Source organism: Oncorhynchus tshawytscha, linkage group LG16 (assembly GCF_018296145.1).
Source record: "Oncorhynchus tshawytscha isolate Ot180627B linkage group LG16, Otsh_v2.0, whole genome shotgun sequence".
Taxonomy (NCBI): domain Eukaryota; kingdom Metazoa; phylum Chordata; class Actinopteri; order Salmoniformes; family Salmonidae; genus Oncorhynchus; species Oncorhynchus tshawytscha.
In genome coordinates this window covers 34613778-34627218 of record NC_056444.1, presented here as the reverse complement: position 1 = coordinate 34627218, position 13441 = coordinate 34613778, and the positions used below count along the sequence as shown (strand labels likewise).

Sequence of the window (13441 nt, the reverse complement as noted above, 5' to 3'; positions counted from 1 at the left end):
GGCATCAACCAACATTCACAAAAACACTAACATACTCACAAAGCAGTGCCATAATCACTAGACTAACCACCACCATAGCCAGTATATTATCATTCTATTGGGTGAGTATTGAGTAATTTACCCTTGTGGTAGGGCCTACTCAGTTATGACTGTGGTATTTCTTATTGTATGGCTGAGTACTGGGGCTTTGATAGCCATCGTCCTGTGCATCGTCATTATACTAGGTGAGCCATTTACAGCTAGGGTACGTCCTCCTAATCAGTAATGACTGTGTAACAGTTCAGCGTGTGCCCTTGTATGGCGACACAGGACACAAACCCACATTAACTCTGTACAGTCTAAGTCCTGTCTAAGCAAGGGGAGGAGGGTTCAAAGCTAACATATTGAATTATTTTTATAAACCAATTAAGCAAATTTGAGCAGTCTTGATACAACATTTTGGACAGAAATTGAATGGTTAATTGAATCAGTCTAAAGCTTTGCACATAGACTGCTGACATCTAGTGGCCAAAATCTAAATTGAGCCTAACCTGGAATAGTACATTATGAACTTTCTTTTGCATTTCAAAGATGACGGGAGAAAAAAATTATGTGTATGTTTTTTTTCTTTGTATTATCTTTTACCAGATCTAATGTGTTATATTCTCCTACATTAAATTCACATTTCCACAATCTTCAAAGTGTTTCCTTTCAAATGGTATCAAGCATATACATATACTTGTTCAGGTCCTGAGCTACAGGCAGTTAGATTTGGATATGTCATTTTAGTTTTTAAAAAAGGGTTCGATCCACTCCGCCAGTGAAGCAATTCAAATAAACAATTATAAAAATTATGGATATTAAACATTTAGGTACATACCAGTGTCTTATATCGATCGGTTAAAAGCTTAAATTCTTGTTAATATAACTGCATTGTCCAATTTACAGTAGGCTTTACAGCGAAAGCATGCCATGCAATTGTTTGAGGACGGCGCTCCACATAAAAATATTATCCACTGGCACAGGTTTCATAAATTCATAAATGGGGTTTAAATATTCACTTACTTTTTGATAATCTTCCTCTGATTTGTCATCCAAAGGGTCCAAGTTACAGCATGTAGTGTCATTTTGTTAGATAAAATCCTTCTTTATATCCCAAAAAGTCTGTTTAGTTGGCACCATCGATTTGAGTAATCCACTCATTCAACATGCAGAGAAAGGAATCCAAAAAGCTACCACTAAACTTTGTTAAAACAAGTCAAAATACATTTCTATTTAATCCTCAGATTCCCTAAAACGTGATTAAACTATAATATTTCATACAGAAAGAAGTATGTTCAATAGGAAAATTATATTAGCAGGTGCATGTCCTCTTAGCGGTAGCATACACAAAATTTCAAGTCGGTGTCCCTGTATCAAAACTCATTATTCTTCCTCGTTTTGGAACAAACAAGCCTGAAACCTTGAACAAAAACTACTGACACCCAGTGGAAGCCACAGGAATTACATACTGAGAGCTAGATTTAATCTTTCCCCCGTACATTCTATTGGAAGAGCATGGGCTTTCAAAAAAATAATTCCGGTTGGTTTTCCTTTGGATTTTCACCTACCGTATCTATTGTCTTATAGTCTCCTACATTATTTTAACATTTCTACAGACTTTTCTTTCCAATGGTACCAATTATATGCATTTCATGGCTTCAGGGCCTGAGCAACAGGCAGTTTACTTTGGGCACATCAGTCAGGCGGCAATGGAGAAAAATAGACTCTAGAAAAATAGACCCAAGACCCAAGATTTATTACGAAGTTTAAGATGGTATTACCAAGGATAATTTAGCTATTTTAATTTTAACACCCCTTTAAGGCATAACAAAAAATATATATAACAAAAAATATTTGATGAAACATTTAATTTAGCATTACTGCTATTAGCCAACAGAAACACAACTTCTTAAGGCTAGGGGGCACTATTTTCACATGCGGATGAAAAGTGTGCCCAAAGTAAACTGCCTGCTACTCAGGTCCAGAAGCTAGGATATGCATACAATTGGTAGATCTGGATAGAAAGCACTCTAAAGTTCCTAGAACTTTTAAAATGATGTCTGTGAGTATAACATAACTTATTTGGCAGGCAAAACCCCAAGGACAAACCATCCAGATTTTTTTTTTGAGGTCACTCTCTTTTCAAAGTGGATTTCTATATGTAGATCTAATTTTCTAAGGCACTTGCTTGCAGTTCCTATCGCTTCCACTAGATTTCAACAGTCTTTAGAAATTGGTTGATGTTTTTCCTTTGAGAAATGAAGAAGTAGCCATTTCCTATCTGGGTGGATAGCCAAGTGTACTGTTGTGGTTGGGGCGCACGACCTAAAAGCTCGCTCCACATTGTTTTCATCCGGTATTGAACACAGTTTATTCCATCTTAAATTGTATTGATTATTTACATTTAAAAATACCTAAAGTTGGATTAGGAAAGTTGCTTGAAATGTTTGGATCAAGTTTACAGGTAACTTATTAGATACTTTGTAGTCATGTTGCGCGAGTTGGAACCGGTGTATTTTCTGAATCAAACACGCCAAATAAATTGACATTTTGGAGATATAACGACAGGAATTTATCGAACAAAGGACCATTTGTGATGTTTAATGGACATATTGGTGTGCCAACAGAAGAAGATCTTCAAAGGCAAGGCATGAATTATATCGTTATTTCTGACTTTTGTATCACGCCTGGCGGGTTGAAATTTGATTTTCATGTGTTTGTTTGATGGGGTGCTGTCCTCAGGTAATAGCATGGTTTGCTTTCACCGTAAAGCCTTTTTGAAATCTGATACTGTGGCTGGATTAACAAGAAGTTCATCTTTAAACCGATGTATAACACTTGTCTGTTTTATGAATTAATATTATGTGTATTTCTGTTTTTGAATTTGGCGCACTGCTATTTCACTGGGTTTTGTCAAATCAATCCTGTTAACAGGATTGGCGAGCGAAGGGATCACTAATAAAATGAGATTCACTACATGGAAAAACAGATAGTCCCCCCCAAAAAAATGTGTTTTGAAGTGTCTGTCCTATATCTGAGAGATATAAGAAAGATCAGGAAACTATTTTTATTTTATGTATTTATCCCCTTATTTTAGGCACATCTCCAAATATACTTCCATACATCTTTTTAACTGGTACCTGGACCTTCAGACGAGTCTTGTGCAGCTTGTGGGTGTCCTAGAGCAAAGAGTAGCAGCTTTCAATGGAGTTCTCTTAGTTTGAAAGCCAAACCATTCGGAAGCTACAGACATTTTCGTGAGAAGACTGATTTTCGGGATGTCTCGTGGTCACAGAGTCACACACCTGTCTATATAAAATCCCACAGTTGACAGTGCATGTTAGTGCAAAAACAAATGCCATGAGATCGAAGGAATTGTCCGTAGAGCTCCGAGACAGGATTGTGTCGAGGCACAGATCGGGGGATGGGTACCAAAACATTTCTGCAACATTGAAGGTCCCCAAGAACACAGTGGCCTCCATCATTCTTAAATGGAAGAAGTTTGGAACCACCAAGACTCTTCCAAGAGCCTGGCCAAACTGAGCAATCGGTGCAGAAGGGCCTTGGTCAGGGAGGTGACCAAGAAATCAATGGTCACTCTGACAGAGCTCCAGTGTTCCTCCGTGGAGATGAGAGAACCTTCCAGAAGGACTACTATCTCTGCAGCACTCCACCAATCAGGCCTTTATGGTAGAGTGGCCAGACAGAAGCCAGTCCTCAGTAAAAGGCACATGACAGCCAGCTTGGAGTTTGCCAAAAGGTACCTTAAGGACTCTCAGACCATGAGAAACAAGATGATTTTCTGTTTTGATGAAACCCAGATTGAACTCTTTGACCTGAATGCCACGTCACGTCTGCAGGAAACCTGGCACCATCCCAACGGCGAAGAAGGGTGGTGGCAGCATGATGCTATGGGGATGTTTTTCAGTGGAAGGGACTGGGAGACGAGTCAGGATGGAGGAAAATATGAGTGGAGCAAAGTACAGAGAGATCCTTGATGAAAACTTGCTCCAGAGTGCTCAGGACCTCAGACTGGGATCAAGGTACACCTTCAAACAGGACAATGACCCTAAGCACACAGCCAAGACAATGCCGGAGTTTCTTCGGGACAAGTCTCTGAATGTCCTTATGTGGCCAAGCCAGATCCAAGACTAGAATCCAAGCGAACATCTCTGGAGAGACCTGAAAATAGTTGTGCAGCGACTCTCCCCATTCAACCTGACAGAGCTTGAGAGGATCTACAGAGAAGAATGAGATTAACTCCCCAAATACAGGTGTGCAAAGCTTTTAGTGTCATACCCAAGAAGACTCTTGGATGTCATCGCGGTCAAAGGTGCTCCAACAAAGTACTGAGTAAAGGGTGCAATAAATCCAAGTAACAGATTGGATTAGTTTCGAAAAATGTATGTTGTTTAAATTTTGGAAGCAAGATTAATTAATCAATTAATGTACAAACAGTTAAAACAATCAACCTCCAATAGAGTATGCTGGGAAATATAATCATGATGGTCATGGTTTTGGTTTGACACTGGTTATTAACACCACCACTGGGCTGCTTTTACACCAATGAGTGTTAATTTGAGATTTACAGAGTTAATCTAACACCTGTGTGTTAGTGCTAGAAATGTTACACTGAAAAATATACACTTGTTAAAAAACATTCGCCAATTTGGTGTAGTAGCGAGAAAGTCAGAGGGGATGTAAATACCACTTTGTGATATTGTGTGATGGTCAGCTATTAAAACTGGTTCATTTTTTACAGTGTACAGCAGGTCAAGTATGGCCATGACCCATACAGAATAATCAGAAGAATTTCATCTTTAGCCATAAAATTATTATTTTTCTCCCTCCACCCAGACTCCACTACAGAGCATAAGATCAGGAAAGACTAAAGGGATCAATTTGCAAACCAATGATGAATTACCTAATTGGTTATGGTTAGATGCTAAGGTTAAGGGCAGGGTTAAGGTTAAGGTCAGGGTAATGGTTAGAGTTATGGGTTGGCATGCCAGTCACGTCCATTTAGTCACACCTATAATTAACTGAATGTGATTAAGTATCATTTCACTAAATGTCGGAGGCTCACATGTGAAAGTATCTGCAAATGACTTGTGGATGGCTTCCTTCAAGGCCACCCAGTCTTACTGAACATCGGTGGTATTGCAATCAGGGTTGCATTCAGGGAGGTTTTGTTCAGATGGACAGGACAGAGTCATTTAGCTCTTCTGCTTGTTGTTTGTAGATGTTGTATTTCTGTGTAGGGGTTATGGGTTGCTTTCTTTGCTAGGGGGCCAGTCTGATGGCCATCACAGATTTGATTAGGCGGTGGTCAGTCCAGCAGACTTCAGTACCTCTGATGGCATGGGTGATGTTTACATCTCTGAGGTCTTGTGATCTTACAATGACGTAATCTATAAAATGCTATTATTTTGAGCGAGGGTGCTGTCATCTTTCTTTGCGTTTGTTGCTTTCCTTATGCCATGCTTGCTTTGCTTTGCTTTGCTTTGGTCTGCTCTGCCTTGCATTGCTCTGCCTTGTGTTGCTCGGCTCTGCATGCTCGGCACGTGGCCTCCAACTGCTCTTAAACGCTAGTAAAACCAAATGCATGCTTTTCAACCGATTGCTGCCTGCACCCGCATGCCCGACTAGCATCACCACCCTGGATGGTTCCGACCTTGAATATGTGGACATCTATAAGTACCTAGGTGTCTGGCTAGACTGCAAACTCTCCTTCCAGACTCATATCAAACATCTCCAATCGAAAATCAAATCAAGAGTCGGCTTTCTATTCCGCAACAAAGCCTCCTTCACTCACGCCGCCAAGACTTCGGCGATGTCATCTACAAAATGGCTTCCAACACTCTACTCAGCAAACTCGATGCAGTCTATCACAGTGCCATCCGTTTTGTTACTAAAGCACCTTATACCACCCACCACTGCGACTTGTATGCTCTAGTCGGCTGGCCCTCGTTACATATTCTTCGCCAGACCCACTGGCTCCAGGTCATCTACAAGTCCATGCTAGGTAAAGCTCCGCCTTATCTCAGTTCACTGGTCACGATGGCAACACCCATCCGTAGCATGCGCTCCAGCAGGTGTATCTCACTGATCATCCCTAAAGCCAACACCTCATTTGGCCGCCTTTCGTTCCAGTACTCTGCTGCCTGTGACTGGAACGAATTGCAAAAATCGCTGAAGTTGGAGACTTTTATCTCCCTCACCAACTTCAAACATCAGCTATCTGAGCAACTAACCGACCGCTGCAGCTGTACATAGTCTATTGGTAAATAGCCCACCCATTTTCACCTACCTCATCCCCATACTGTTTTTATTTATTTACTTTTCTGCTCTTTTGCACACCAATATCTCTACCTGTACATGACCATCTGATCATTTATCACTCCAGTGTTAATCTGCAAAATTGTAATTATTCGCCTACCTCCTCATGCCTTTTGCACACATTGTATATAGACTCCCCCATTTGTTTTCTACTGTGTTATTGACTTGTTAATTGTTTATTCCATGTGTAACTCTGTGTTGTCTGCTCACACTGCTATGCTTTATCTTGGCCAGGTCGCAGTTGCAAATGAGAATTTGTTCTCAACTAGCCTACCTGGTTAAATAAAGGTGAAATAAAAATAAAAAATGCTACTTCAGGGAGTGATGCTCCTGGCCCAAGCTCAGCTAGCTCACGCTGACAGCACCCAGGTTACAGGATTAGGTGTATGTTGAATTGCAATCAAATAGGCTGTAATTACAAATAGTACATTAATTATTTGATCTACAGACTAAGGTGTAGGAGGAGACATATGACCACCCGGGACATGGATATCAAGACAACGATCCAAATGTCATATCATTTCATATCGTTGCTTACAATTATGCTATGTGTAACCTGCTTTAACTCAGTTTCCTTGTGGTTAGAGTATCCACTCTGAGGTTGGAAGGTTGCTAGTTTGACCTCTGGCCAAATTATACCAAAGACTGTAAAAACTGTACCTGATGCTTCTCTGCTTGGCACTCAGCAATAAGGAGATATACTCGTTTCCTGTCCAGGTGGTGTACTTGTACATCAAGCTGCCTCACGCTACAGAAAAAAATAGATAAGCTCCTCCTCCTATAAGCTGTTCCAGCTCGCTCATGCAAGGCTACTCACTTTACTAAGGGCTCGATTCAATCAGATCCTCTTCAGCCAATTTCCGCATAGCAGTCGTTTTGACAGTGTCAGGGGTGGAACTGCGTTAGAGCTGTCACAAGTGGCTCCCGGCATTATACCTAAAGCAGACATTGCCATTGGCTCCATGGAGCTGCATTTACAGAAATACCATGCAGCCTTGTTTACAAGTTCTAACACTGGAATGAGAGATGTAATCTATACTTCCATTAGGATGATATAAATCCTCATTATGTTGTTTAATGATTTTCAATTTCAGCGTAATTATTTCTATATAGCCTACACTTTCTCGCTCTGAACTTCTACAGGAGTGGGGCGGGTGTGGCTTCGTGTCAATGATTGCAAGAGCAGCTGCTCACCAATTTGAGGGCTCCATCTCCGACACAGCCAAAACATCCGCTACGCTGGAGTCTGCTATCGCCAGTAAACGCTTGATATGATTGAAACTAGGCCTTAATCTACTTAATTGCTTGTACATAACTTAAAAAGGTCTGAAGTACACAAGTATTTTCCATCAACCTATAACTCCGATCACGCAGGACACTCAGAGGCAATCCAACCTTGAACTGACTCAAAATGCTGAATATCACTGTTCCAGGCAACATTATAAAGTACTAGATGTATCACTCTTCTCATTGTTAAAGTGTACGTTTATGTATCAGCTTCATGTCAACCAAGTGTGTTTTATGATGCATGCATACGTAATTCAAGATGGTTTTGATCACGCGGACATGGAAATGTTCCAGGCATCCTCAGAGAATGACAAGGATTTATACGTTGACTCGGTAAGTGAGTTTATAAGGAAGTGCATTGGAGATGTTGTATACCCTGTGACTCTGAAAAAATACCATAACCAGAAACTGTTGATAGATGGCGGCATTCACGCAAAATTGAAAGGGCAAACCACTGCATTCAACCATGGAAAGATGACTGGGAATATGGTCAGATATAAATAGTGTAGTTATTCCCCCCACAAGGCAATCAAACAAGTGAAATGTCGGTATAGGGACAAAGTAGAGTCTCAATTCAACGGCACAGACACGAGACGTATGTGGCAGCGTCTACAGGCAATTACGGACTAAAAATAGAAAACCAGCCACGTCACAGACACCAATGTCTTTTTTCCAGACAAACTAAACGCCTTCTTTGACCGCTTTGAGGATAATACAGTGCCACCGATGCGGCCCGCTACCACGGACTGAGGGCCCCCCTTTCCTTCTCCGTGGCTGACGTGAGTAAGACATTTAAACGTGTTAAACCTCGCAAGGCTGCTGGCCCAGACTGCATCCCTAGCCGCGTCCTCAGAGAATGTGCAGACCAGCTGGCTGGTGTGTTTACGGACATATTCAATCGTTCCCTATTCCAGTCTGCTGTCCCCACATGCTTCAAGATGGCCACCACTGTTCCTGTACCCAAGAAGGAAAGATAATTGAAATAAATGACTATCGGCCCCATAGCATTCACTTCTGTCATCATGAAGTGCTTTAAGAGACTAGTCAATGATCATATCATCTCCTCCTTACCTGCCACCCTAGACCCACTTCAATTTGCATACCACCCCAACATGTCCACAGACGACACAATCGCCATCACACTGCACACTGCCCTATCCTATCTGGAGAGAAATACCTATGTAACAATGCTGTTCTATTGACTACAGCTCAGCATTCAACACCGTAGTACTCTCCAAGATCATCATTAATCTCGAGGTCCTGGGTCTCAACCCCGCCCTGTGCAATTGGATCCTGGACTTTCTGATGGGCCGCACTCAGGTGGTGAAGGTAGGCAACAACATCTCCACTTCGCTGATCCTCAACACTGGGGCCCTACAAGGGTGCATGCTCAGCCCCTTCCTGTTCACCCATGACTACGCGGCCATGCACGCCTCCAACTGAATCATCAAGTTGGCAAATGACACAACAGTAGTGGGCTTGATTACCAACAACAATGAGACAGCCTACAGGGTTAGAGGGCACTCAGAGTGTGGTGTCAGGAAAACAAGCTCTCACTCAACATCAACAAAAACAAAGGAGATGATCGTGGACTTCAGGAAACAGCAGAGGGAGCACCCCCCTATTCACATCAACGGAAAGTAGTGGAGAAGGTGTAAAGTTTTAAGTTCCTCGCCGTACATATCACTGATGAACTGAAATGGTCCACCCACACAGGCAGTGTGGTGAAGAAGGCACAACAACGCCTCTTCAACCTCAGGAGGCTGAAGAAATGTGGCTTGTTACTTAAAACCCTGATAAACTTTTACAGATGCACAATCGAGACCATCTTGTCAGGCTCTATTACCGCCTGGTACGGCAACTGCACCACCCACAACCGCAAGGCTCTCCAGAGTGTGGTGCGGTCTGTGAAACGCATCACCGGGGGCAAACTACCTGCCCTCTGGGATACCTACAGCACCCGATGTCACAGGAAGGCCAAAAAGATCATCATGGACAATAACCACCCAAGCCACTGCCTGTTCACCCAGCTACCATCCAGAAGGCGAAGTCAGTACAGGTGCATCAAAGTTGGGACCGAGCGACTGTTAAAGAGCCATCACTAACACAGAGAGGCTGATGCCTAAATAAAGACTCAAATCATTGGCCACTTTAAAATATGGATCACTTGTCACTTTAAATATTGCCACTTTAATAATGATTACATATCTTACATTACTCATCTCATATGTATATACTGTATTTTACACCATCTATTGCATATTGCCTATGCTGCTCGGTCATCGCCCATCCATATATTTATATGTACATATTCTTATTCCATCCCTTTAGATTTGTGTGTATTAGGTAGTTGTTGTGGAATTTTTATATTACTTGTTAGATGTTAGTGCACTGTCGGAACTAGAAGCACAAGCAATACGCTACACTCGCATTGACATCTGCTATCTATGTGTATGTGACCAATAAAGGTTTATTTGATTTGAATGAATAATGTCGATATAATCTTGAGATTCAGAAAGTATAATTTGCTATTTGCCGCTAGTGCTAGTAGCCACATCATTTAATACTATGCCCTTGCATCTAAGATGTGCATGTACCCAGGATAATTCTGTATTAATGTGTTACTTGGACCACACCATGACGTCAAGTCTCCACGATCTCAACTTTTTAGAAATTACACGTCCACAAGGATAATGGGGTTTATTAGTCTAGCCAACTTCAAGGAGTAATTTTTCATGTTGAGAGTGAGTCTTTGTTAGTATGAACATGGCCTTCTTCATCCACTTTTCTCTCTGTGAATGTAGAGTTAGTGTTGAAAGGGTTGACCACTTGGTGAGAGAACTGTTATCGGAGCTCAGAGTCAACATTCCCTGAGGCTATGGCTGGCATCGATGTTATGCCATCAAGTCACGCTGTCCCAGAGTGAATCACAACTTACAGGGATAACTCTCTTTTTGAAAGCCAGTTAGTTTTTGTGGTGGATATGTCAAGCTGACACAGTTGTTCCTTCCTGCGTGTAAATGATGGGGGAATCAAGCTGTCTGTCAAACTGTCTGGCATGAGGGCCTGTCTGGCATTAGCGTTACCTCCCCAGACCATTATAATTAGACCACACCCAGCTACCCCCCCAAGAAAGAACTGTCCAAATAATAATGACCATGCCTGTCAAATCTTGACCACTGGGGGGAGCTGACGCACTGTTTGACTAATATCGTAGAAGAGAAGGCAAAGGAGAAGGAAAAGAAGGGCAGTAAAGATTAAGGCTCTCATGCTTTCTATTGTTTTTGTCAATTTTCAACCAAATTGTTTCTTCATTATAATTGAATACTTTCTATACATGTGTTGAACTGTGCATTTCTTTCCCTTGTGAATTGTCCAACTGAAGACCCATATAGGAAATGTACTGTATTTACCACAGCGAGGAGGAAAAAACAGTGGAATAATCTTTCATCCCCCTTACTTTACAAAATGAGTGTGGGAGATGTGTGTTCGATATTGGCAGCTCCAGTTAGAGGGAAATTGGAAGGATCTGTGGAGGTACATTAAGAATACCACCCCCATGCCAGTGCTTGACTACAATGCAATGTCAGAAGACTATGTCATGTTTTTTGTCATGTCAGTACTCAGTACATAACGTCTGTTGCTAAGGAACAATATGTGTGGGAGATTTGGTAACTTCTTCATTGGCAAGTCACATGAATGCATACCAAGGAAATGTTGACCTTCTCAAGCCACCAAAAAAAACATAAACAATGGATCATTACATTTCCCCAATGCAAGTTGCACTTCATATTATCTCGTTCTTTTCATCAACCACTAATGTGTCATCTATCATCTTTGATCTCTCTCCAATGCTGTATTAGCAACATCATATAGCACCATTTAGGCTTCCAATACCATTAAGAGTGATTCATAGTTTCATAAACCACTAATGTGTTATTCTCTCTGTGATCTCTCTCCAGTGATCGTGGTCATCTACGTAGGTCTGAGACGACAGAAAAAGAAGGAGACTCTGATGACATCCAAGGAGGACATCCGTGACAATGTAATCCACTACGACGATGAGGGAGGGGGCGAAGAGGACACCCACGCTTTCGACATGGGCACCCTCCGCAACCCCAAAGTCATTAAGGAGAACCTTCTGAAAGAGAACCGGGACCTTCTCCGACGGGATGTCAAACCCGACCCCAAAACCGGCAAAAAACGAACTCCTGTTTCCCAAGACAGTGAAGATATCCGTGACTTCATCAATCAGCGACTGAAGGAAAACGATGTGGACAACTCGGCCCCACCCTATGACTCTCTAGCTACCTATGCCTATGAGGGAGAGGGCTCTGTAGCAGAGTCGCTCAGCTCCATCGAGTCTCTGGTAGTAGATGCCGATGAGGACTATGATTACCTCAACATATGGGGTCCTCGATTTAAGACTCTGGCGGGAATATTCGGAGAGCAGTCGCATACTCAAGCAGACACAACAACAACAACAACAGAAAACAGACATTGATGATGTTATTCACTTAGTAGACTCCAAAAGTGGACATGAAATGGCATTCTTAACAAAATGTTTTTTGTGTTTTTTTTCTATTTCAGGGTTTTATTTTTTGCAAATCGATTTGTTGAATTTTTTTCTTTCTATCTATCGTCAATCGCAATATGTTTAAAAGGAGGATAGATAGCGAGATGAAAAAGACAGCCTTTCAATTACATTTATATTGAATATTGTTTTTTGTCTTATTTATTCTTCTTTGTCTTCACTTCTAGGGGGAATAAAGACAGAAAACACAGAAAATGCAAGCATTTTCTTCTTTGACATCCTTAAAAGTGCCTCAAAATAATTGTTTTCAGATTTTTTTATTCACTGCACATACTGTATCCTTCTCTCTCTCACTCTCTCTCTCTCTCTCTCTCTCTCTCTCTCAAAGACACTGGCATAAAACTGGTCATGCAAGCATAGGCTGACTGGCAGACAGAGGCATGTCGTTTTGAGACTACTCTCAGTTGGACAAGTTATGAGACAATTATGTGGCCCAAGTTTGGCCAAAGATATTCTGAATGTTATTTATTATTATTATTTATTTATTGTCTGGGTGTTTTTGTTTTTGTTGGTTTCCTTTGTTAATGTATTTATCTATTTATGTCTTAACCATATACATATTTTTGATTTTTGAAGACACTTGAGGATTTTCTAATTATTCCATGACCCACACGAAAATTGACATTTCAGTCAGGTGAGTCAGGTGTATAGACTTGTACTTGTTGTTAAAATTAATTTAGGGCTAACCAAGATAATGCAGTTCAGCCAATGTAATAAATACTGTTTTCATAAATAAACACCACTGATAAAAAACAACCATGTTTCATTTATTTATGTTTTGTTCTATTTTATTTTAATGTTGGGAAAGAACACTCAATCTGGTTTGGCTATGTGTGAAAAATGTAATAATATTTTTATCCAGAAAACAGGATACCAGTTTTGATTGAATAAGGACCCTATAGTCTCAATCTACTGAAATGCTGTCCATGGCCAATGTGAGCTGATTTAATGTCTATGACTTCTGGTGACAATATTGTCAAAGGGGAGCGGTATGGATGAGATGGAAACAGGCACCATCTAAACAGCTTTATACCCCGAGGCCAGAGACTGAAGTGGTAACTGTGTGGTCTTTGTTTATTTAAGTGATAATGCCCAAGAAGCTGGTGTTTTGTAGGATGGCTTGGGTGTTGTTAGGCCCAAGACGAAGTCCTCCAAACATCGGCTTCGAGGGCATAATCACATTTATACAACGGGTTACCA

At 41.3% G+C, this 13441-nt stretch overlaps 1 protein-coding gene across 1 annotated transcript in view; it reads left to right on the top strand.

Moving 5' to 3' along the window:
- LOC112215608 (cadherin-12-like) overlaps positions 1 to 12974 on the top strand; it is a 207253-nt gene extending 194279 nt beyond the window's left edge. Inside the window, exon 12 of the mRNA XM_024374772.2 lies at positions 11610 to 12974. Within this exon, the coding sequence (XP_024230540.1) occupies positions 11610 to 12151 (542 nt within the window). The 3' untranslated portion in view covers positions 12152 to 12974. The remainder of the gene's footprint in view (positions 1 to 11609) is intronic.
- The last annotated feature ends 467 nt before the right edge of the window (positions 12975 to 13441 follow it).